The sequence below is a fragment of the Propithecus coquereli genome, unplaced genomic scaffold, assembly GCF_000956105.1.
Source record: "Propithecus coquereli isolate 6110/MARCELLA unplaced genomic scaffold, Pcoq_1.0 Scaffold235, whole genome shotgun sequence".
In the NCBI taxonomy this organism is placed as follows: Eukaryota; Metazoa; Chordata; class Mammalia; order Primates; family Indriidae; genus Propithecus; species Propithecus coquereli.
This window is the reverse complement of record NW_012147897.1, coordinates 4534678-4560453: the sequence shown is the minus strand read 5'-3', so window position 1 is coordinate 4560453 and position 25776 is coordinate 4534678. Positions and strand designations below refer to the sequence as shown.

The 25776-nt window shown below is 41.5% G+C and overlaps 1 protein-coding gene across 1 annotated transcript in view; it reads left to right on the top strand.

The window, feature by feature from the left end:
- Positions 1-6966: 6966 nt before the first annotated feature.
- Positions 6967-25776, top strand: part of XRRA1 (X-ray radiation resistance associated 1) — a 67730-nt gene continuing 48920 nt past the window's right edge. Inside the window, exons 1-5 of the mRNA XM_012645573.1 lie at positions 6967-7060; positions 13134-13318; positions 16373-16420; positions 18876-18948; positions 21766-21863. Coding sequence (XP_012501027.1) covers positions 6967-7060; positions 13134-13318; positions 16373-16420; positions 18876-18948; positions 21766-21863 — 498 coding nt within the window. The remainder of the gene's footprint in view (positions 7061-13133; positions 13319-16372; positions 16421-18875; positions 18949-21765; positions 21864-25776) is intronic.

Sequence of the window (25776 nt, the reverse complement as noted above, 5' to 3'; positions counted from 1 at the left end):
TCTTGCCTGATTGCTGTGGCCAGGACTTCCAGCACTATGTTGAATAGAAGTGGAGATAGTGGGCAACCTTGTCTGGTTCCAGTTCTAAGTTCCCCACAAGTATTTATTAAGCACCAGTGTTGCCTGGCCCTATACTAAGGGATACAGGGGGATCAAGATAGACCTGGTCGCTACTCTGGTGGAACTCCTAGCCTAGTGACCTAGAGTTATCACATAGCAGCATTGTATCATACTATGTTCTATTACATTTTATTACTTGTTTTTTTACCTCCGTAGGTTCCCCTAAGTGTCCAAATGATTGAACAGATATCATTGAGTTGCTTACTATGTAGCAGGCCCTGTTTCTAGTCACGAGGGATATATCCCTGAATAAAACAAACAACCCCCTACCTTGGTAAAGCTAACATTCATGTGAAAATAATTATCACTAAATAACATCAGATAAGATTTCCCTACTTCTGTGAAGCAATGCCAGGCCACTCCCGTCAGATGCCCCTGTAGCTTGTTATGAGTTACTGTTTATCTTTTGTAACTTTTCATTTTTCAAGACCTATCTTTAATGTCACCTGCTTTGTGAAAACTTTCCTGATCTTTGCTTTTTCCTTCTTCAGAGACTGCATGACGTGCTCCTATAACATTTTGTTCATGGTTTGATTTAGTTCAATTAACACTCATTGAGATTCTTCTTTCAGTACGCCAGGTCCTGTATGAGATGTAGGATAGAGAAATAAGTAAGACCCAAGTCTGGCATTGGAGGGACTCCCAGCCTAGTGTTATCAGGGTGGCAAACAGACAAGGAAGCAGCCATTATAATACAGTACCGCAGAGTGCCTCCATTGAGAAATGGGCCTGAGGTGGTAGCACAGAGGAGGGTCAACCTGAGAAGAGGGAGATACCGGAAAGCTAGCTGTATGAGGCAGGCAAAGAAGAGGGGCAGAAGTGTGATAGCCAAAGGAATGGAACAAGCAAATATATGCAGATGAGGAACCTTACTGCATGTGAAAGCAAGAGAAAGTGTGTGTGTGTGTGTGTGTGTTGGAGCTAGAAGACACTACAATCAGATTGGCATTAGCTGCCTCAAGTTTGAAATAGAGACCAGAAGTAGCTGAAGCTAACCAGGCAGGCAGCCTACACGTCTGGAACTTGTACTTTCTTTATTCCACCATATAAACGTCATACTTCTCTCAGAGTTTCTTTCTAGATAATGTAACCTTGGGTTTATGTGCTTTTCTTGGCCCATTAATTGTAAATCCACACCTGCTCACCTAATATTCCTCGTAGAGAACTGGAATTTCTATGATTAGTTGTGTTCAGGTGTGTATGTCCCCCCTACAAGCCTGATCTGATTCATCCTTTGTGTTATATGCATAGCAAATATGTTTTCCCAGACTGTCTTATCTTTCAATTTTGTCTTCGACATTTTTATCCTGCAGAAATTTATTTTGTGTAAATGATTATGTAAGCAAGCTCTTCCTTTCAGATTTGTGCTTTGTGCATCTTATTTAAGCACTGCAGCTGTACCTCATTTTCACAAGATTATTCTCCTATACCACCTTCCCATCTGTATCTCTGTTTCTAGCTCTACATCTGTATCTATTTCTTGGATCTTTAGTCCTGTGGTTTTTTTCTAGACTCCAAGACAAATTTTGGAGCAGAAAGCTTACAGTAGAATGTAATTAATAAGAAAGTTCAAGAGCTCTGAATGGCATGCTAAGAAGGAATATAATATCTATTTTACAGGTGAAGAAACAAGTGAAGAAACAAAAGAAAAAGGAAGTCAAGAGGCCATTCCCAAAATCAAAGATCAAGTAAGTACTCTGCAGACCTAAAGCCAAGTGTCCCTACTCTGCAAGTTACTGGAGCCTTCTCCAACAGTCTCATCTCTAACATTTCCCAGCAGCAATTTACTCATTCATTCCTTCATTTACCTATCTGGCAGAGAGGTATGATTGGTTATAAGAGAGATCTCCTAAAAGATGTATTGTCCAAATATAAGTTTGTCCCCATCCATCCATCTATCCATTAATCTTCCCAACATATTTTTAGTGAGTCCTAGGCTCTATGCTAGGTACTGGAATTACATAAGTAAGTAAGATCGTCATAGGCCCCATAGCAGGTGGGAAGTTGGTGAGGAAAGCAAACAGTTGTAATAAAGTGATAAGTACTATACTAGGAGAAGTATTGGGTATTGTAGGAACACATAAGAAGGGCTTCCAACCCTTTTCAGGGAAGGTGAGGGACCAGGAATTCATAGTGCCCTGTGTTGGACCAAAGGAGATACCAACATTGATTCATTCATCCATTTATTCCACAGATATTTATGGAATTTGTTATATGCCAGATACTGTGTTTGGAATAAATTGATGAATACCATAGATATTGCCCTTCCCCTGGAGGAGTTTAAAGTCTAATTAGGGAGATATATATATATGCATATATATCTGATGTATACAAACCGACCCATCTTGGGTCTTAGGAGTTCTGTCATATCTTTCATTTGGCTCACATGTGTCTCTTGGGTGTTTCCTATGAGCTAAGTCCCAAGGGTGTAAGAGAGGGAATTAGATGTGTTTCCAGACTTGGAGATTCATAGTCCATTGAAGGGGCCCCCTCATATTGTTAATAATCTTATGAGGTAGAAAAGACTCAGGCTGTGACAGATACAGAAGAAAGATTCCAGGACTTAGCAAAAGCAGCAATTATTTCCACTGGAAGTTTCAGCGAAGGCTTTGTGGAAGGGGTGGCATTTAGATGGGGTATAGAAAGATGCTTTTTTTCTGTCCTATCCGTTATCTCATTTAATTCTTACCACAACTCTCCAAGGCACATAATTTTTATCTTCATTTTATATGTGATAAATCTGACACATATAGAGGTAAAGTTATTTGTCCAAGGTCACTTAGCTTAGTAGTAGAAACTAGACTCCAGCATAAGCTTCCCATTTCCAAAATTGTTTCCCTTGCTACTGCATCACTTTATATTCATAGAGTGAATATTTATCACTTCTGGGAAACTTCCTCTCAGAACACCTCCATCCCAACTTTCCACACTGTTCATTCCTTTTACTGAATTCTTCCTAGACCCTGCATATTGCAGTCCCACGTTCTTTGTATGGCCTCCCTTCCCCCGGCCAGGGGCTTGCAGTTTCCCAAATCTCTGCCACTTCAAATTGTCTGAAGTTGTCCCAAAGAAGATTTGGGGATGGCTAGATCACTTTAAAGAGAAATTCTAAGAGCTCAAGGTTTAAGAAACTTAGATCCTTGAGGTGGCGTTGGAGCTGAATCTTAAAGGATGAGATCAACCAGATGAACAAGATGGAGAAGTATATTTTAGGCTGAACTAACACCAAGAACAAAGGCAGGGAAGGCTGCATGGTCTGTTTTGGGAATAGAAAATGACTCTGTGGGCCTGAATGGGCAGGCCTGACTGGAGCTCAAAAGATTAGGATATTGGCCCCCAAGGGCTTTGAAGACCAGGCTCAGGCATCTGGCCTTCATGCTTAGTGGGAACCCAGTCAGAAGACTGTTGCAGTGTTCTAGGAGGGAGGTGATGAAAGATTTGATGAAAGCAGTGGAGAAGGAGAAATGTAGACTGTTGGAACAGTATTTCTGAGCTGTAATTGTCATGGCGCAGTGACCAATTAGATATATGAGACAAAGAGAGGAGCTGGATGTAGGACGACATTCAGGTTGCATTGGGTAGTGCCCAACTGTGCATTTTCAAGACAAAAGGAAATATTTGTTATTCAATTTGAAAATCCAAGTAATGGGAGTTTGTTTTATTGAATGGGACTTATTAAATTCCTACACCATGAAAATAAAAGGGTATCAATCAGAAAAAACAAACTGGTAGCCTGGAGTTGAACCTGGTTCCCAGGTATGTTTAGTTTGGCCTGCACACTATTTTAAAATAGCACATTAATTGCTGACACTTAAATAATTAGGAGATTTCATATATAAGGCAGACTTCTCTTGAAAAAATGCAACAATCTAGCAACACTGACTTAGGCAGCAATTGGTGAAAACTAAATAGTGGCCACTTCTGTGGGCATGTGCACACACACACTCTCACGCTCCCCTTCCCACTCTTCTCTCTCACATCCAGCTTTCTTCACTCACTCATGTGGCCTGACCAGCTCCTATAACCATTTGTGTTTGCAATTTCTGGCTAAAATGTAGGTTTTTTCAAAGTTTGACATCAGACATGGCAAAGAGTTATACATATATTTTTTAACTCAGCAAATTCTCTAACTTCACAATCCTCGAATAACAAATGATAAGTACAATTGTGATTATCCACTCCCTTGAGGAATTATTTCTGTGTCTGGCTCCCTAAAGAGAATAACAATTTGATGAAGAAAAGCCTGAGTCAGACCCTAGAATCAGAACCATATTCTCTTTCCAATATATATTTTTTGAGACAAGGTCTCACTCTGTCACACAGGCTGGCGTGTGGTGGCGTTATCATAGCTCACTGCAGCCTCCTACTCCTGGACTCAAGTGATCCTCCTGCCTCAGCCTCCTGAGTAGCTGGGACTATAGGCCCATGCCACCACACCAGCTAAATTTTTTATTTTTTGTAGAGACGAGGTCTCACTATATTGCCTAGGCTGGTCTCAAACTCCTGGCCTCAAGCAGTCCTCCTGCCTTGGCCTCCCAAAATGCTGGGATTACAGGCACGAACCACTGCACCTGGCCTCTTTCCAACTTTTGTACATGTACACAGGTGCATCTGTGGGTGTGAGCACATGCATGCACACACACACACACTCCTACCTGCCTAAGGAAATCTGTGACTCACTGTAATTGGTATTGGAGAGTCTCTGAGAGCTACTTGACAGCAGATAGGAAATGGAAGGTTATTTCTTTTGTGCTCTTTTTATCCTTTAGGTGTTAGGGAAATGGGACACTCAGGATATTTGAAACCCCTTCCCCATCACACTGTCCCTGAGGGAGCCTGCCCTTCAACCCCCTCAGTGAGAGAACCCTTCCCCTGGGCACTGGGTGCCCTTCCTCCTGCCTCTCTAGGGATGGCTCTGTAGTTCTGCCCACCTTTCTTCTGCTTCTCAGTCTTTCCTCCTTGACTGGCTCCTTCCTCCCAGTCAACAGATGTAGTCAAACCTTTCTCATCCTCTTAATAAGCATAGTAATAGAAAATGATCAACATGAGTTAGCCATGTGCCAGTTACTAAGTCCTTTCACAAGCATTGTCTCATTTAATCATCAAAACAGCCCTATGAAGTCTATGCACTTATTGTCCACATTTCACAGAGGAAAAATCAAGATATAGAAAAGCTAAGTAACTTGCTCAAGACTACAAAGCTAGTAAGTGGTGGAGCTAGGATTTGAACCTACACAGTGGGTCACTACAGAGTCCATGCTCTGTAGTGACTCTCTCCACTTAGGTGGAGGCAAGTGCTAATACTGCATTTGCACAATTCTGAGAGACAGCACGTGTCCCGTTAGGTTTTCCTCGGGGATCTCTCGCTCACCTTCCCCTGTCCGGCCCTGATGTTCACACATCTCTTGACTTTATCTTCCTTCTCCCAACTGTCTTGCTTTTCTCCTCCCTTTCAGAGCCAATCTTGACAAACGTGCTTACATTCACTTTTTGCACTTCCTCACCTTGCAGCCACTCATCTATACTCAAAGTCTGGCTTTAACTCTACCCTTCCCCTGAAACTGACCTCCTGCTTCCTCATGGCCTATTTTTAGTCCTCACCTCCCCTGACTTTTCTGCTTCTCTCTCCCTCTTTCACATAGCTTTCTCTTCCCTAGGCTTACCTGACAGCTTTCTGCTCACCCTCCACCCCTCAGTTCTACTGCTCTAAAATTCCTTTCTGAATGCTTCAGGGGCTGCTCCTCCTTTGTCCACACATTAAGTGCTCGTATTTCCAATCGATCTCATTCCTCTTTTTCTCTTCCCTCCCTCCATCCCTTCTTTCCTTCCTTTTTTTTTCTTTCTATCTATCTTTCTTTAATTCTTCAGTTTATTAACAGGAACCCTCATCATCTCACTCCTGGGTTGCTATAATATTCCCCTAACTGCAATCCCAGTTGCCAGCAGCCACTTTCATCTCATGCTATATTTGTCAGACCTCTCTTTATAAAGCACAGCTTGGATCATGGCTCTACCCAGCTCAGAAATTGTCCATGGCTCTTAGTCACCTACAAGATGAAGTTTGAGCTCCTAGCCTGGCACCAGAGGCCCTTGAGGAGCAGGAACCATCCTTCCTGTCCATCCTTATTGTCCAAGACTCCTGAACACACATCCTTCCCCTTCCTGGAACAGGTGGTCTCTTTACTGTGTGCAGCCATGCCCTCAGTCCTGTGGCCCTTGTTGTTTGGAATGCTTATCCTTCTATCAGCAATACCAGGTGATACCAGCTCTCTCTATTAGCTAATATTAGTTCTGTCTGAAAATTCATCCCTCAAATTCTATTTATCCAGTTCATATTTCATTATTTGCATATCATCTTCTCTAAAATGTGAGCCCTCCCTTCTCTAAACTCTGTTAAAACTTCTAACATGTACTAATATGTGCCAGGCACTGCCTTTCTCACTTGATCCTGTCATCTGTCTATTAAGGTAGGTATTATTACCCCCATTTTACAGGTGAGGAAACTGAGGCTCAGAGGAGTAGAGTAAGTTGCCCAGTCATTAGAGTGAGGAACGATAGAGCCAGGATTCAAACTAGATCTATCTGAGCCCACAGGTAATGCTCTTTCTAGAGTTCCATTTAGTTAGGATTGATTTGAACTGAAAAACCCAGGGCCTTGTCTCTCTCTTCATTTAAGCAGCCAGGCCATTTCTGAAGCAGGGCAGTGGGCCTCTAGGGCCTCAGAGGCAGGGCGTGTGCTGGGTGTGGTGGTCCTGTTGGGCTCAGAAGCTGCGATGGGATGAGAGAGCTCCGCTGTACCTTCTCACTCTTCTGCTTCCTCACTTTCCTTGCATGGCTCTCAGGGAGATGGCCTACTCAGGAATCTACAAGCTGGATGATGGGAAGCCTTACCTGAGCAACTGCTTTCCAGCCAAAAATCTGCTTCGGATGCCAGAGGAAGGTCAGGAGACTTCTCAAATTGGTACCTTTTCCCCACACCCAGCTCCTGCCTTAGACTGTTTCTCACATCTGTTTCTTCCTCTCCAGCCCCTTCACTACTGTTCCCTGCCCCACTCAATCCTACCCCTCCAATCTATCTCCTGTAGCCTCGGTGGGACTTCCAAGGTGCACATGTAACCATAGTGCCTCCTTCTATTCAGTGACTTCTCATTGCTGACTCCTTTATCTGGCATTCTATGTCATTCAAAGTCTAACCTGCCCTAATCCTCTGCTATAACCCCATTCCTTTATTTATGCCCTACTCCACAGTACTTTTTTTGTTTGTTTGTTATTAATAAGAGATGAGAGTCTGACTCTGTCACCCAGGCTGGAGTGCAGTGGTGCAATCATAGCTCACTGTAGACTTGAACTCCTGGGTTCACGTGATCCTCCCACCTCAGCCTCCCAAATAGCTAGAATTACAGACACGTACCTGGCCTCTCTTTTCACATAGCTTTTTTATTTTCCCTGAATGTTCCTGCCCTCATTCTAGTAAGCCAAACTTCTCATTCCACAAAGCCCAGCTCTTCTTCTTCTGGTAAGTTGTGTCTGTCGACCCCAGCATTCAGCTCCCCTCCTCTCTTGTGAGGTGTCTTCTTGTCTGTCTCTTATTTGGTGAGTAGTCATAGTCTGTCAAGCTCCTATATAAAATGGCTTAAACTCAACTCTGCTAAGTATTTTTTCAAATATTTGTCTAGTTAAAAACTCCCCTGGAGCAGGGACTCCTCACCAATACTGAGCAGAGCCCTATAGATGGAACACTGTCTAGAAGTATGAGTTCTCTGGTTTGGATTTGTTGCTTTGAAAAGGTAGGGCAAGGGAGAAGTATACCTTGTTTACTCCAAATGTTGTGACTTGTTGGTCGCTCTGTACATGGAATATCAGAAGAACCTTCTTCTGTCTGTCCTCCCTACTTCTCTAGAATTATTTCATTTTTCACATAGAGAACTTCCCTGGCCACCTACCTGTCTTACACCATCTAGTGGAGCTGTCAGTACGAACTCATGGTTTTTCCTCTCTCTCTTGCACACACATATACACACATAAACGGATAGATATAGAAATAAATATAGATGTGTGTATCTGCATGTGTTAGTGTACATACTTATATTTCCTATTCCACTGAGAGCAATGACACCTCTGTAGCAAAGAGCATACCTGGTGCCATTCTCAAATGAAAAGATCAGGGGCTCCTTGGAGAAATAGTTGTTTGCAAGGCTGGGGCAGGAAAAATACAAATTGATCCTGAAACATCCTGTGGTGCCAAAACATAAAGAAGTGCTCAGAAAACTGATGTCCGTGTTGAAAGAACATAGGATCCAACTTGAAGGAGCTCCCAGTGGCCAAAGCTGGGACAATTTGAGCAATGAAATAAATTATGGTAGAATTGGGTTGTAAACCATAGAATAAATAAATATCCATGAATCCATAGTGATATAAATAAATATTTGAATATGTAAATAAGCGAGGGAGAAGGAATAGCTCTTTCTTATGGTAGAATTCCAATTAAAAAATGTAGAAGGACAGATTCAATGCAATCCCTATTAAAATACCAACATCATTCTTCAGAGATATAGAAAAATTAATTTTACACTTCATATGGAACCAGAGAAGACCCCGCATAGCAAAAACAATTCTAGGCAATAAAAACAAAATGGGAGGTATCAATTTACCAGACTTCAAACTTTATTAAAAGGCTGTAGTAATCAAAACAGCTTGATACTGGCACAAAAATAGAGCCATTGACCAGCGGAACAGAACTGAGAACCCAGATATAAAACTATCCTCATATAGCCATCTAATCTTTGACAAAGCGGACAAAAACATACACTGGGGAAAAGAATCCTTATTCAATAAATAGTGCTGGGAAAACTGGATAGCCACATGTAGAAGAACTGAATCAGGATCCACACCTTTCACCTCTCACAAAAATCAACTCACTCTGGGTAACAGATTTAAACCTAAGGAGTGAAACTATTAGAATTCTACAGGAAAATGTTGGAAATACTCTAGACATTTGCCTAGGCAAAGAATTTATGAAGAAGACCCCAAAGGCAATCACAGCAACAACCAAAATAAATAAATGGGACCTGATCAAATTAAAAAGCTTCTGCACAGCCAAAGAAACTGTCACGAGAGCAAACAGACAACCTACAGAATGGGAGAAAATTTTTGCATGCTACAAATCCGATAAAGGGCTGATAACTAGAATCCACTTAGAACTCAGGAAAATCAACGAGAAAAAATCAAACAACCCTATCAAAAAGTGGGCAAAGGACATGAACAGAAACTTTTCAAAAGAAGACAGAATAATGGCCAAAAAACATACGAAAAAATGCTCAACATCTCTAATCATCAGGGATATGCAAATGAAAACCACAATGAGATATCACTTATCTCCAGTGAGTCTGGCCTTTATCAAAAAAAGTCCCAAAACAATAAATGTTGGCGTGGATGCAGAGAGATAGGAAGACTCATACGCTGCTGGTGGGACTGCAAACTAGTGCAACCTCTGTGGAAAGCAATATGGAGATACCTTAAAGAGATACAAGTAGAATGACCATTTGATCCAGCAATCCCATTACTGGGCATCTACCCAAAAGATCAAATGACACTCTATAAAAAAGACACCCGCACCCGAATGTTTATAGCAGCACAATTCACAATTGCAAAGATGTGGAAACAACCCAAGTGTCCATCAATACATGAGTGGATTAATAAAATGTGGAATATGTATACCGTGGAGTGCTATTTAGCTTTAAGAAACAATGGTGATATAGCACCTCTTGTATTCTCCTGGATAGAGCTGGAACGCATTCTACTAAGTGAGGTATCTCAAGAATGGAAAAACAAGCACCACATGTACTCACCATCAAATTGGTATTAACTGATTAACACATAAGTGCACATATAAGAATAACATCTATTGGATGTCGAGGAGGGGGGAGAGGGGATGGGTATATGCATACACAAAGTGCAATGCGCACCATCTGAGGGATGGACACACTTGAAGCTCGGACTTGGGGGAGAGGGGGCGAGGGCAACATACATAACCTAAACACATGTACCCCCATAATATGCTGAAATTAAAAAAATGTACAAGAAATGAGGGAAATAGAAAATCACCATTCAAATATCACAATAATAATTTTTGCAGGTAAGAATAATGCACGGATGTTGTATCAATCAGAATTCTTCAGAGAAACAGAAGTAGTGAGAGGGAGTTTTTTTTTTTTTTTTTTTAAGGAATTGGTTTATGTGATTGTGGGGGCTGGGAAGTCCAAAATTTGTAGGTCAGGCTGGTAGGCTGGAAACCCTTGGGGAGAAGCTGATGCTGCAGTGTTGAGGTAAAATTTTTTCTTCCTCCAGGAAACCTCAGTTTTCAACTCACTGGGTGAGGGCCACCCACATTAGCAAGGCCACTCACATAAGCATTAGTTAACATCAACTGACTGTAGGTATTTATCACATCTACAAAATACCATCACAGCAACACCTAGATTATTGTTTGATTGAATAACCGCATGCTATAGCTTAGCAAAGTTGATGGATAAAATTAACCATCACAGATGTGGAATACGTGGGTGAAAGTATGATAACAAACAGGATATTTGCATGGTCTCAAAGTATAATTACAAAGGGAAAGATAGTAACTTCTCATTAGAGAAACCAGGCAGACACCACCCAAACTGAGTGATCAACATTAACATCACCAGTAACAAGGCACAGTAACTTAACAACCCCGATATGACACTCTGAGAACGGCACAGCATCACTTCTGTGGTAGCCTTGGTGCAGTGCAAAGCGTTAATATAGGCATGGGAAAGCATCGAACAAATCCAAATTGTTAGACATTTTACAAAATAATTGACTAGTGTTCTTCAAAAGTGTCAGGGTCACACAAGAAAAAGACTGAGGAACTGTCACAGATTAGAGGAAACTCGGGAGACATGACAACTAAATGCAGAGTGAGATCCTAGATTGGATCCTGAAACAGAAAGAGGACATTAGTGAGAAAACCGGCAAAACATAAATAAGGGCTGTAGATTAATTACTAATATTGTACCAGTGTTAATTTCATGGTTTCAATAATTGTATTAAGGTTATATAAAATGTTAACATTAGGGAAACTGAATGAAGGCTATATGGAAACTGTGTACTACTTTTGCAACTTTTCTGAAAGCCTCAAATTATTTTAAAATGAAAAATTTTGGAAAAACCCCACCTCCACATGGATCCCCCTTCCTGCTAAAAGCCCACACCTCTAAAACCCAAGCTCCTTATTCTGGTCCTCAGGACCTTTTATGATCTGACTCTGCTGATGTCTCCAGCCTCATCTGCTTTCCCTCATGCTGATCTCCTGACACATCCTGAGCCTTCCTTCATGGCCATGTTGGGGGTTTCGGCACCAGCTCAGACTGGAGTCTCCTGAGTCGGGGATATGAGGACAAGATAAAGGAGAACCAATGTCCATGCCCTGGGTGGGGGCAGCCTTGGGAATGGGGTCCCTGGAGTGTCAGGCCAAAGTGGGAATGGGAAATGGCTCACATGGGACATAGGGCAGGAACTGCATCCAAGACGCAGGATTGGCGGCAGTGGTCTAGTGAGCCAGGGCAAGCTCCTGAAACAGGGATAGTGGGCCGCGGCAGAAGAGAGGCAGTGGTTAGAGGCACCAAGCTGGTTCCCACAGCTGTGCTGTTCTTCTGTGTGGTCCTGGTCTTTCAGACTCTGGGTATTATGCTCTTCCCTCTTCCCAGGCTGCCTGATTTTTCAGTCTATCTAGTGAGCTTCTTCCCACTTGCTAGATCCAGCTTATGTCCTAGGCTAGTGGTTCACCTCTCTGGGCTTCCACAGAACCCCTTTTGTTATTATACGTTATATTATTATATGATAGTATATATTATTACATTATGACTCCTTTGGGTTTCTGTCTTATTCATTACCATAGTTCCAGTTCCTACACAAAGTAGATACTCAGTAAAGATCTGAACAGATGGTTGTGTGGGCAGGGCTATGGCTCAGTTCATTAAGTCATTCATTCAGCAACAGTCACGATGTGATAAACTCTATACAGGCCTTGGGAATACTGAGGTGAATAAATCAAAGTCTCTGCCCTTATGGAGCTTCTACTCTAGAGCTGGAGACAGACAATAAATAACTGAATAAATAAAATAATTACTGATTTTAACGAATGCCATGCAGTAAATTACTGATGCAAAAGAAAACAAATTCCAGAATGTTGTCATGATTTTCGTTAGGTGAGCTTACTAGTAAACCTCATATTCTTTTTGGTTACATACAGTTTTTAATTCTTTCCACAGTGAACATGATTATTAGTTTGTTATTTTTTAATGCCAACTGTCCTATCATTTTCTTATTCTGAGTTCCTGACACAACATTTTCTCTATAATGATGGAGGCCTGAGAAGATGGAACCCATCGAGTTGAGGTCACACATTGGGCTTGACCCAAGAGATGACCAATGTGGGAGTAGCTGGCACAGGAAAAGAGTGATCAGCTCTACTGAGAGGGATAAGGGAAGACCTCACAGAACAGGAACACTTGATCTTAGGTCTTGAAGGAACAATAGAGTTTAGAGATAAAAATGTGAAAGATGGGGCTGGCCTGAATGTAGTGAGTTATCTCACTTGATAACTCACTGGTAACTCATTGATTGTACACAGTCAGTTACAGATTGAACTCCTTATTCTACTACTTTGCCTCCTTCTCAACACTGCATTTGACTAGTCTTAAAAAGAAAAAATGTGAAAGACAGAATTGGGCAAGGCATTCCACCTCTTTTAGTTAAGGCCTTTTCATCTGTAAAATGGGGACAGTAACATGTCCTTCACCAGAGTTGGGGCCAATTAAATGAGATCTGTATGTAGACATCCCACCCCCCCAGCAGCAGTGTAGTATCTGGTGCATAGTAGGTAATCAGGAGCTATTTTTGGTTTTAGTATTATAGATAAATATACGGTAATCGTGGCTTTGGAAAAGGTTTTCCCCCTTTCACTGTTCTGATCTTCTCAACAGGCCGAGGATACTGGTTAGTGACTCGGAAAGGTAACCCCAAGAAGAAGCCCAAGGGTGTTATCAGGGCACCAGCTGAAGGTCAGGAAAGCCAGAAGAAGATTTCTTTTGACGTTAAAGGGAAGAAGAGGTCTCGGCAGGACAACCAAGTGGACCTACCTGGACACATCCTGGACCGGGCTTTTCTGGTGAGAGTAAATGCATCCTGGAGTGACTGGCAGCATCAACTGGGGTGGGAGAAAGGACTTGCCCTGCTTTGGCACAACTATCCCCAACCCACTCCAAACTATTAGAGTGATGTTGGCAAATTGAGTACAGCCAGGTAATGAAGGGATTCAAAACTTTCTCTACATGTAAAGCTTTCTTTACACCCACCATGTGAGACAGCTATTGTCATCCCTTTTATATTGTTGCCATTGGGCAAATGGGAAAACTGAGGCCCTAAGAGGTAATTTGCCTTGGCCAAGGTCCCACAGCTAGTAATTGGCTGGGCCAGGATTAGAACTCTGGTCTACTGACTCCAAAGCCTGTGCCTTTACATTATATGAGATAAGAACTCTTAATTGAGTTGGAGAAGCAAAGGAGCAGGTCAGGGGAGCAGTCAATTGAAAATCCTATTCCGGCACCTAGTAGGGTAGAGAGATTCCTCCTTTGCTCTGCTATGGGGCGATCTCTCCAGGATCAAGTGGGATTGGGGAGGTCCTATTCTCCCACAGGCTTTGCCCTTTGGCTTTAGTGTCTGGCTGAAATCCAGAGGAGATGACCAGATATTACCTAGTGCCTGGGGCAGGCTTTATGAAGAAGACTAGGGTGGTTGTGTTGGAGCCCAGCCAGGTAATTTCACATCTGCTCTGTACAATGCCTCAGTGGCTTTGCAAAGAAGGACACATTTTGTAAATCAATATTAATGTGCAGTCCAGTTCTCATAGATCCCTAAGAAGAACTCTGTGGCAGCCGACTTTGTTCCCAGATTCTGCTTATCGTTCCCACGAGATGGGTGTCTACATAGATCAGACATTGAAAAAGACCCTCGTTGGTTTCATCTCATCTCAAGAGGATAATATAAGCTTTTTGCAGAGTCCTCTGGAATTTGTTTCATTAGTATTAGGTATGTCTACTTCTCAGTGGGGGTGAGGAGGACTGAAACAGTAACACTGAGGAGGAGCAGAAACACTTTCCATAGTGGTCTTCTTTTCCTTCTTTGTTTCCAAATACATATATATCTCCACATTTAATCAAGATCACTTGTTACCCATGTTGCCACTTTAGGTGGCAGAAACAACAAGGAAGTTTTTCAGAGTAGAAGGATATCCACACTGCCTATCGGATAGTTCTACTTGAATGTTTCACTAGCACCTCATACTTAACTACTGCCCCAATCCCCCTTCTCCAAGTCCCAAAACATACCTCTTTTCCAGAATTTATACTGTCTCTACATTAGCACTGCTATATCCCAGTAACCAAGCCAGTAACCTGGGGTTATCCTTGACACTTATCTCTCCCTCACCACCCCCACCTTTACCAAGCACTGGCACTTTTATTAAATAGTTGTCAAATCTATCTTCTCATCCTTGTCTGGGCCATCATCATCTCTTATTGGACTAATTCAGAAACTTTCTAACTAGTTTGAACCAAGTAGGATGCTTTTATTTCACATAAAAAGAAGGCAGAGGCATTGTTTAAGGTAGGTTAGTTTACTGATTGAATGACTTAATGACTTAATCTTCCAAGGTCTGCGTTCCTTCCATCTTTCTGCTCTCCCATCCTCAGCATGTTGACTTGTTCTCTTGGGCTGATTGCTTTCATGATCCCAAGATGGCTGCAGCAATTCTGGTGATTACACATAGAAGAAAACATCCAGAGGTAGAGAGGGATTGTCACTGTCTTATGTCTGTTTTTAGAAGTAAGGAAAAGCTTTCCAAAACTAGTCCCTCACCCCCACTCCCGGCAGCCAGTGTCTCGTTGTCCAGACAGACCTATATCACATGCCCAAACAGTGACTGGGTAGGGGAATAAGACCTCCATGATTGGTTTAGACACGTCAAGACTTACCCCTTGGAACTAGGACTTAAGAACATGTACACTTAGAGAAATGTGAATAACATTGGTGTTCTTTAACAAGGAAAAAGTAGAGAAGTGGTTTTGGGAAGGTAATTAACAATGTCTGGTACATTTTTCTCTTCCCTTCCTATCCTGTCTTCTCATCTACGTGATGTACTCTGATACATCTATGTGTATCAGACATAACAATTTCTATAAAATTACTATCAGCCCCTTGCCAAAAAATCTCTGACAGATTTCTATTTCTATTGGTTGTAAGATAAAATCCATGCTCCTTTATAGAGCCAATGTGGACCTATACGATCTAATGACTGCCTCTCTAACCTTATCTTGTTTTTCATCTTCTTAAAAGAACCTTGCTGCTTCTTGCCTTGGTAGCCCGCACATCTCTACACCCATTTTCTTGAGACCAGCTTCTATTCGGCAATTAGGTCTCAGCTGAAATATTATCATACTTCCTCAAGTAAATATTTCCTCATTTTCAGACTGAGGTTAGGACCTCCTGTTATTATCTCCCATAGCACCTTGAATTTCTCCTTTAAAACATGTATCACATTTATAAATACTTGCTTGCTACTTGGTTTCCCATGATACTGTAAGCTCTATGAAGGTATGATATGTTTCTGCTTTTATTTCATTATCTTCTCAATGCCTAATTCAGTGCCTAAACATAATAGGTACCATAAATAAATGATTAACAGAAAAATGAGAATTGACTAAACATGAGATTTGACTAAACATAAATAAAAGCTCCAAAGCTGACGTTTGCTTCTAACTTTTTCATGATGTGGGGCAACATATGGTAGTCAAAAGAGCATAGCATTTAGTGATTACAGATTTAGATTCAAATCATAGATCACTTAACTGGATGTGGGACCTTAGGCAAGGCACATTACCTCTTTTAGCCTTGTTTTTCTCATTAAAGAAAGGGAGATAATCTTATTTCAAAGGGTTTAATTAGGATTAGAAGTAAGTTTGTTAATGTATTTAGCACAGTGTATGGCCCAAAATAGGGCAAGGTAAATATTTGGCGAGTAAATGGTTGAATAATGAATGAATAAGCAAACACAATTATGACAGATGTATGAGATTATCCAATAAGAGAAAAACCAAACAAAAATAGATTAGTTAATTAAATTGTGTCATGGCCTTGAGAGCTGACTCTCTGTCCTATGTTCCAGCTGAAGCACCACCGTGTAAAGAAGCCGTCAGACCTGTGCAATGTTAATGTGTGCGGCCTGAAGTTCTCCAAGGTGAGGCCAGCCAGCAAAGATGTGATTGGGGTGAGCCAGACCTGAGGTGGCTCCTGGCTGTTCTGGTTTGTCTATTGTATGTCCAGAGCCTCTAGGGACTGGAAATCTGGTCATATGGAAGGATAATGGCAAGGGTTGTGGGACAGATAAGGACTTACTAGGTAGAAACAATATTCAGACACAAATTCTTGCCATAAATTTGGTATTGACCTTGTCTTATTTGAGATGAATTAAAGGAAATTGTCTTATGAAACTCGTTTTGAATTTGCCATATAATTTTGTTGGGGCATAATCCATGTGTAACACTGAGTTCCAATCACAAGAGCCTACAAGAGAAATCTCTCTCAGGTTTCAATGCTAGAAATGGTAATAGTTCTCCTGAGAAGCTGATTTGTTCTTAACTTACAGGTGCTGTGACTCACGTAATGAATCATGATTCTTTCTTTGCATTGGCTTATAGACAGATGGGAGCCAAATTTGTGACCTACCATTAGCCAGTGTATATATAGGATATTATAGCATATTTTTGGTTTATAGGCTTCCATGGGATATCAAGTGAGATGGCTCATATAAACCAGTCCCACGGAGTAGGGACTGTCAGCCACAGGATGGCCAAATTAGTGGTGGAGCAGACTGCTCCCTAACAGGGTCCAACTTCACTTCATTTGGCCCTCATATTTTCAGAATTGAGTTACTTGGAGACAGGTTAGCTGCAGAAATTCATTCATCTTGAGGTGAGAGGCCCTTCAGTTTAGGCCAGCACATAGATCGCCAGAGATTGTAATATATAGTTCACATATAATGGTGAGACGAGTAGTAGAAGATGATTTCAGGGGTCTCTATAAATGCAACTTTTGAGGGCTACAACATAGCTGGCCAAAGCTCAGTCCTCCCCATCGGGTCCTGTCTGTTCTTCCTTCGCTTATTCACTCACCCGCCTGCCTACCCACCAAAACATACTGAGGTGGCTCAGACACTGCCCCTGCCCTTCCCAGTGGAGAAGGAGGAGGCTGGGCTCAGATGGTTGTGGAGATATTAATAGATAGGATTAGGTAATATAGTCAATGAGGGAAGCATGAGAGTGCTGAGTATTAGCTCAGAGGACAGGCCATTAACTCAGCCTTACGCTCGGAAACACACCCTGGAGAGGGTAATAGCTTAGCTGAGACCCAAGGGCGGAGTGGGTACTTGCTAGCTTTATGGTTAAACCATAAAGGAAAATGTTTGTGAAATATCTATTTAATAAAAGATACCATAAACAAAGGTAAAAGATAAGCTGTAGACTGGGAGAAGATATTAGCAATTAATATAACCAAAAAGGATTAGGATTCCGAATACGTAAAGAGCCCCCACAAAACAATAGGAAAAAAAAAAACTACCCAGTAGAATAATGGGCAATAGACATAAATATGTTAATATACAGAAGAGAAACCTGAAAGGCAAATAAATATAGGAAAAAATATTTAACCTCATACGTAATCAGGAAAATGTAAATGCAATGCCATTTTACAATCATCAGATTGGCAACAATTGAAGTTTTATGATGCTGTTTGCAAGGATTTAAAGAAATAGGACTTGTCATATATTGCAGATAGGACTGTAAATTGGTTTAACTGCTTTGGAGAGCAATGTGGCATCATCTAATAAAGCCGAAGGTGTGCATTCCCCACAACTAGATAGGGTATATCGTTAGAGAAACTCTTATGACAAGGCATGTAAAAGAATATTCATGGCATCATTGTTGTAATAATGAAAATTTGGAAATAAACATACATCAACTGGGAATGGATAACTTGTAATATATTCAGACAGTGGAACACTATTCAGAAATTAAAATGGATGAACTAGAGCCACATCTGTCAACATAAACGAATTTCAAAAGAGCTACGTGTATCAATACAGGTAAATCTCAAAAACAGTGCTGAGTAAAAAGGTTGCAGAATGATATCTACAGTATGATTGCATTTAGTGTAAAGTTTTAAAACATGTAAATTAGTACTATAAGTGGTTGATAAATACACATACGTAAGTACAGAACAGGTATGGGAATGATAATCACCAGTTCAGGATGCTGTTATGGGTTTAGGGAGGAATACTGAGAGGGGGATACTGATGGTATTGGTCCACCCTCTGTAATGTTTTATTTCTTTAAAGAAATTTGAAGTAAAAACAGCAAAATATTCAGACTTATTAAAACTGGATAGTGGTTACATGGGTCTTCAGAGTATCATTCACTATACTTTTCTGTGCATTCGAAATATTTCATAATAGAAAAAAAGAAGATGAAAGCCCTTACGGCCCTCAACAAGTGGCTGCTCTTGTGCTAGGAAGGTCTCTCATCCCTTTAGGTCTTTGTTCCTTCTGACTGTGGCTCTGGAGCTTCAGTTAGACAGAACTAATCTTGTGTTTTTTCTGAAATACCTTCCTACAGGCTAAGGAAAAGGACTTCAAGCATTTTCATTCTGTGGTTTATATCAATGCCTCAGAAAACCTGCTGCCTCTAGGTAAGCTTTTTCATTCTTGAAACTATCTTGCGCCTCTTAGCCAGCATAGCCATTCATTGTGTTAGGATTTGTCTGTCCATCCATCCATGATTGTCCAGGCATCTCTGTTTTGGAGTGTAATAGGCTAGGTGCTGGAGATCACACAGACCTCAAGTCCAGCCAGCACTGGCACCACCTATTTAGAATGTTTCTCTGTGAACTGATACTTTTCTATCTGTAAATGGGGATAATTCCCTTCTTTTATTCCTACCCTTCCAGTGTACCTTGCAGGCTCAGTGGAGGTAGGTGCTTAAAAGTGTTTTTAAGCCTGTAAGTGCCTCTATAGGAGCATAAAACCTTCTTAGTCAGTCAGCAAGTCCACAGCGCCCCCTGCTGGGTATTAGGACTATGCGAATGCTTGGCTTTTAGAAATGAGTGCATCCGGTTCCTGCTCTGGTGAGCTAGTTGTTTGTGGGGAGAGATGGACTCAGACACTGAGATCAGGATACAGTGAGAGCAATGATAGAGGGAATCAGGGAATGCTATGCAAGCATATAAGTGCGGCTTCAACCCAGGCCAGATTGTCACAAGAAACTTCTGAGACGAGGAGGATCTAAGCTGAGATCAAAAAATGAATGAGAGTGTCTCAGGAAGTAGAAGGTAGTAAGGAGGAGTTTCAGGCCATTGGAGCAAATGTGGAATGGCAGGCAGTGCCTGATCAGGGAGCCTGAAGAGGCTTCGTATTAATATGTTTGCAAGAGATGTATATGAGGGAGAATTGAGACTAGAGAGGTTGGCAGGGACTAGATTATTAAGGACCTTGAGTGATTTGGACTTAATCCTGCAGGCAAAAGAGAGCCTTGGAAGGCTTTTAAGTAGGGAAGCTCAGTGGCTGCTGTGAGGAGGTTGGATTACAAGAGAAGAACAGATGGAATCCAGGAAACCTGGGAGATTGTTTTAGTTTTAGCCCTGTTGAGGCCCTCAGCCAGGGCTGTGGCAAAAGGGGTAAAGGGGCGAGAGGGAGAGGGAGAGAGGGAGAGAGAGAGAAAGAGGGAGAGAGAGAGAGAGAGAGAGAGAGAGAGAGACACTCAGGAGGAGGTAGAAATCACAGGACTTGGTAACTGATGGGGATTTAGGGAGAGGGAGGAACCAAGGGATTCACTGAGACAGAGTGCACTAGAGGAGGGGCAGGTCAGAGGGGAAATAAGATGAGTTGATTTTGTTGCATTGAATTTGAGGGATGTTTTTAAAGAAGCATATGGTGAGGTACCTGCTCTTTAGGAGATAGTATGGTCTGTCAGGACCTTGGGCTTGAAATACAAAGGCCAATGGGTATATGAAAAGATGCTCAACCTCGCTGATAATTAAAGTAGCATCAAGATATTATTTTCTGCCTATCAAATATTGGCAAAAATGAAAGGACTGATGACAGGCAGCATTGGTAGGGAAATGAATACCTTTGCATTCAACTAGAGGAAGTATAATAAATTGGTACATCTTGGAGGTAATTTGGCAATGTTTCTTAAAATAGTCATTGCCTGTAGTTACACTTCCAGGAATTTATTCTATAGAAACACTTATACAAGGATGTTCATTGTAAACATCCTGAAATACCCACAAAGTGGTCTTTTTATTAGGCTCTACTGAACATTCTGACTCACAAGGCTATCATGGGATACACTCAACGCCAGGTTCACTTAGAAGGCTCTAAGTAATTCCACACAGTATCCTAGTAGGACAGCTTCAGGCGTTTCTCTTCGTTGTAGTTCTCACAGCCATCCATGAGCCATTCTTTGTGTCCCCTAAGCCCTAGTATCAGCTCAGGTGCAAGACTGTCATTGGGTAAATGCAAGAGCCATCCTGGCTTAGAAACCTCATTCCCCACAGGAGCCAATAGCCCTTGTAACACTTCATAGGCATAGTTTCTAGATTTCCTGCAAAGGGCATAGCTAATTACAGGAGTCACAGCACACAAGGAAGGCCAAAGTTGTGGTACCCCCTTCAGGTGTTTATAATTCATTTATAGTTTCTCCTAGGCCAGATGCAGTTTGCCAACCTGGGGTCATTTTTACCAGAAGTGATATTGCCTAGTAACGCAGTTACCACACTGTTCGTTTCAGTTACCAGGGGAACAGGGCTAGAAAACCCAAGGTCCAGTTCTCACGCAGAGGGGGAATAGTTTACCTTTTATCCATATAACCTAAAGACTATTAATAGGGGAATTGATAAGTAAACTTATGTATGTCTGTACTATAGAACATAATTAAGACATTAAGCTGATCTATATGTTTTGACCTGGAACAATTTTTAAGTCATACTGTTAAGGGAAAAAAGGAAATCACAGTACCGTATGTATAGTATGATTCCATTTTTGTAAAAAGAAGTGGTGTGTGTTTTAGTATATACATAAGAAAAAGTCAAGTGCTACACATGTATCTTCTAGTAATTATCTCTGAGTGTTGGTATTAAAGCAAACTTTTATTTTTCTGTGATGTTTGACTATTTTTGGTAGACATGTTGAACTTTTGTAATCAGGAATAATAAAGAATCTTTAAAATGGGCTTTGCAGTTGAGCAGACTTAGATTCGATTCTTGGCTCTTCCACTCACCAGCAATTGCATTTCTAGCAAATCAGCCTGGCTGAGTCTCAGTTTTCTCAGCCATAGAATGGAAGTAGTAATCCATGTTTTTCCAGCTGGTTAGAGATTTAGAGGCCATGTTTGTGAAACACCTTACACAGTGTTTGGCCTAACCCAGTGGGAACCCAGTAAGTGGTCATTATTAATGTCTTTCTCTTAATCCTTTACAAACTGAAGATGCTTTTTCCTCCCCATCTAGATGCATTTCACACATTTCCAGCCTTAAGGGAACTGGAGCTTGCATTTAATGGCATCAAAACAATCTATGTGAAATATGGAGACTTTAAGTTATTGGAAGTAAGTTGGAGGTAGGGAGTTTTTGGTGCCCACCTGTTCCCCTGTAAGAAATGGGTGTAGAGTTCTCTATTGATTATAATTGTTGGGAAGGGGCTCTCTGGGCCTTTATAGCGAGGCCCTTACTTCATTGCTGGCCTCCATAGGGGTGGTAGTAGTGGTGGTGATGGTAATGGAGGTAGTGATGACGGCAGCAGTGGCAGCAAATAGTTGATACCTGTAGCAATGGTGCATGGTCCTGGAAAATAAATGCCAAAGGTCATGTTCAAGGGAGTCTGTGCAGAAAAGTGAATTTAAATAGAGAATTGTAGGAGGGAGAGTTTGAGGGGAGATCTGGATCCAGTGAGGGTTGAGGAGCCATGGAGGTTAAAAGGTAAGTGCAGCAGATTGGACCAGCTGAAGTAGAGACATTATAGACTGATTCCAGAGACCCATCCTGGTCTGAGCTGGATCAGTCCCAAAGACTAGGATAGAGCAGACTATAGGCCTCAGTCCATAGGCCCAGAGAGGCATATGAAATAATATAGTGCTCCTATGAATTCAACATCAGACTCTTGACATTTGTACATTCACAGCTGTTCTCCAAACCCCAGATTAGAAAATACAGAAAATTTTGTTTGCATTCTTGGCTTTCTCTTAAATTAAATTTCCTATAGTCATGCATTTTCCATGCATTTCCTCATACTTCAAGTTTATTACCTCTTCAGCTTTCATGAAGACTTGGGGACCACTTTTCACAAAGGAAGAAAGCTTTTGCCATTACCTGAGAGTCACTGTGCACATGGAGAGTAGAGGAGGAACCAGGTGTGGAGCTGAGCATTTGGCCAAGCTCACTCACTGAATAATGGATTCTTCCCCACACACGTTGCCCTTGTATTATAGTAGAGGTGTTTGAGATTCAAACCTCAGCAAAATATCTGCATGTTGTGAGCCTTACGATCAACACCAAATAGTTGGTAACTTAAATGATTTAATCTGCAAACATCCAGGCTTAGGTATTCTTCATAAAAAGCCTCACTTAACCTGATCTTGTCAGAGATGGAAAACTTCCACAAGGGTGAATTTTTCAGAGACTTATGCCAAACTTCTAAAACTTATGCCAGAGTTTTAAAAGGTTTTAACCTCTTGGGATGGCCATCTTCCTAAAATAGATTATATGTCCTTGTTTTTAAAGCATACTATATTGAATATAATGGAACCTTCTCGCTATGGTTTCAAGTCATATTGAAGATAACAGTGATTTATTATGATTTGGGACAAGAGTGGTCCTCAGACTTGTCCAGAAAGCTCCTGAAGTACAATTAAATAGAAAATAAATTTCCAACAACTGAGGCAATTTTGTGCTAATGTTAAAAAAATATTTTATATATTTTATACTAGATTTTAGGATAGACAATGGGAGACAGGGTCCAGATGCACTAGAGATGCAGAGAGCCATTTCCCTGACCTCTAAGCTAGAACCTTCTTAAGAACTTCCATGTATTCTTTTACTTTTTGGAAGACTAGTCATTGAGCTGCTGTGTTTTGCATTGTGCCACACACCTTGTCTTCTTCACCCCTCCCTTCTTCAAACCCCTGTTTCAAGTGCCAGTGGTCCATAGGGAGGGGGCCATGACTTTAGGCTGTGACCCCACAGCTGACTAGCTGGGATCTAATGGTTGATCATTACTGACTTTTTGGAGGCCCTACTTTATAGTTTGATAGCATGATGAAAATTATGTATCTAGCAGACCCAGCCTTACCCAAGGGAATATTTACGTAAGAGAGCGGATCACATTTAAGGTGCAGAATATAAATGAAAACAGGAAATCTCCTGACCAGTCATTTGTTTTCATCTCTGTGATTTGCAAGCGCTCCCTAAGAAAAAGAATAAACCTGTCAAATATCCTGAATTTGCAGCTCGCAGTAATGCATACTTTGATGTGTAATAAAACTTGATGTGACTCAGCAGATGTAGTAGCCAGGTCAGGAATCTTCTGTTCTTGTTTGCCAAAAAGGCTGCCCCAGGGGGAAAAGGCCAGAGTAGAATTCTTCAGGAGTCAATTTAGAAAAACTTAACTTTGCCACGATTTGATTCACTGCTTACAGATCTGAAAAAGATTCAACTAGAGCCCTGTCCTGGTAGTCAGGAGACCTTGTTTCTGGTCTTGGTTCTGCCAGTACTTTGCCATGGCCAAGTAACTTACCCTCTCTGGGACTTAACTTTCCCCCTCTGTAAATTCTGGGCCAGCTATGAAATTCTGTGACCTGAGATTCTATGGCTATAAGTTTCTTTGAGCTACGCTTAATTCTATGTAAAGCAAATTTGGACCCAACATTAAATAGCCAAAGTAGCTGGAATAGGGGTCTGCAAACTTTTTCTGCATAGGGGGCTAGAGGGTAAATATTTTAGACTTTGTGGTCCATATAATCATATAATCCATATAATCATAACTAGTCATAACTGTCATAATTAGTCAGCTCTGCTGTTATAGAAGGAAAATCGCCATAGACAATATGTAAACAAGAGAGCATGGCTGTGTTCCAATAAAATTTTGTTTATGAAGCTGAAGTCATAAATAAAGTCCCATAATTTCCATTTGTAATACATTATTATTCTTCTTTTGATTTTTTTCAACCATTTAAAAGTGTAAACATCATTCTTAGCTCATGGGTTATACAAAATAGCAGCATGCAGGGCTTGGTTCTCAGGCCTTAGTTGGCCAACTCCTGAGCTAGAACACTGATGAAACAGCTTAATATGGTTGGAATGAAGACAGAGACACAGTAGAGTGTAGTGATGTGTGAGCCTGGAGAGGTAGTGGAAGAGAGACTGGAGAACCCTGGAGACCTTGCTAAGGAGTTTAAACCTTATCTTATGGATAACAGGGAGCCATTGAAGAGTTTTAGGCTGAGGAGTGGTAGGGTCAGAGCTGGCTGCTATCAAGAATGGATTGGAGGGAACAAATGTGAGTGATGTTAAGAAGGTAGATAGAATCCACAGGTCTTTCTATGAATGTCTTCCTATGGACTGTCTACATATGAGTATGAGGGAGAGAATTTTCCCCACCTTTACCTGTGCTTATCTGAGGCAGCTTTCCAGTGAGATTGCCCCATTGTGTCAACCCTCAAACCTTGAAATTTGCTGATGGTGGCATTAACTTGGCACTCCTATGGTACTTGGTACCTTTCATGGTCTGGCCAGTCTTACAAGGTCCTTTTATACCATGGGCTTCAGTCATACCCAAACCATTTACGGTTCTGCTGACTCCTGCCTTCTATGTATGACACTTGCTTCCCTGAATTTCTCCTTGCCCTTAACAATGTGGTGAATGCTTCCTAGTCTCTGAGGACAGCTGAGATATTACCTGCTCTGTGAAGCCTGTCCTGATCCCCTGGTAGACCTGACCATTCTCTCCTTTGTGCCCCCATTGGTCTGTCTTCAGACATCTTTCCCAGCAGCATTGCTACCTAACAGACATATGAATGTATCTACCTGCCTCGGTAGGATGGAGACTCCCATAGGGCAGAGACTGGGACAAAGTAAGCCTTCAGCATAGGGTTGATGAATGAAAGGATGATAATGATGATGACAGCCAACATTAATTAAGCATTTGCTGTGTACCAGACTCTAGACTAAAGACTTTATCTACATAAGAACCACTTATTTCCACTTTATAGATAGGGAAGCCTAGGTTAAGTAATTTGACCAAGATGGCACAGTTAGCCAGGACTTAAGCCCAGGTCTGCAGAGCCCATCAATTAATTACTACAGCAGAATCAGACCAAACCCGGTCCTTCTTTGATGGTGACCTGCAGTGTGTATATGTGTGACTGACTTCGTAACACTGATGTGGCTGACCAAAGACCTTCCTCTTGCACTAGTTGGGTAAGATGCTGAAACTGACCCCATTCAATAGGCTTCAGCGTAGTGGGG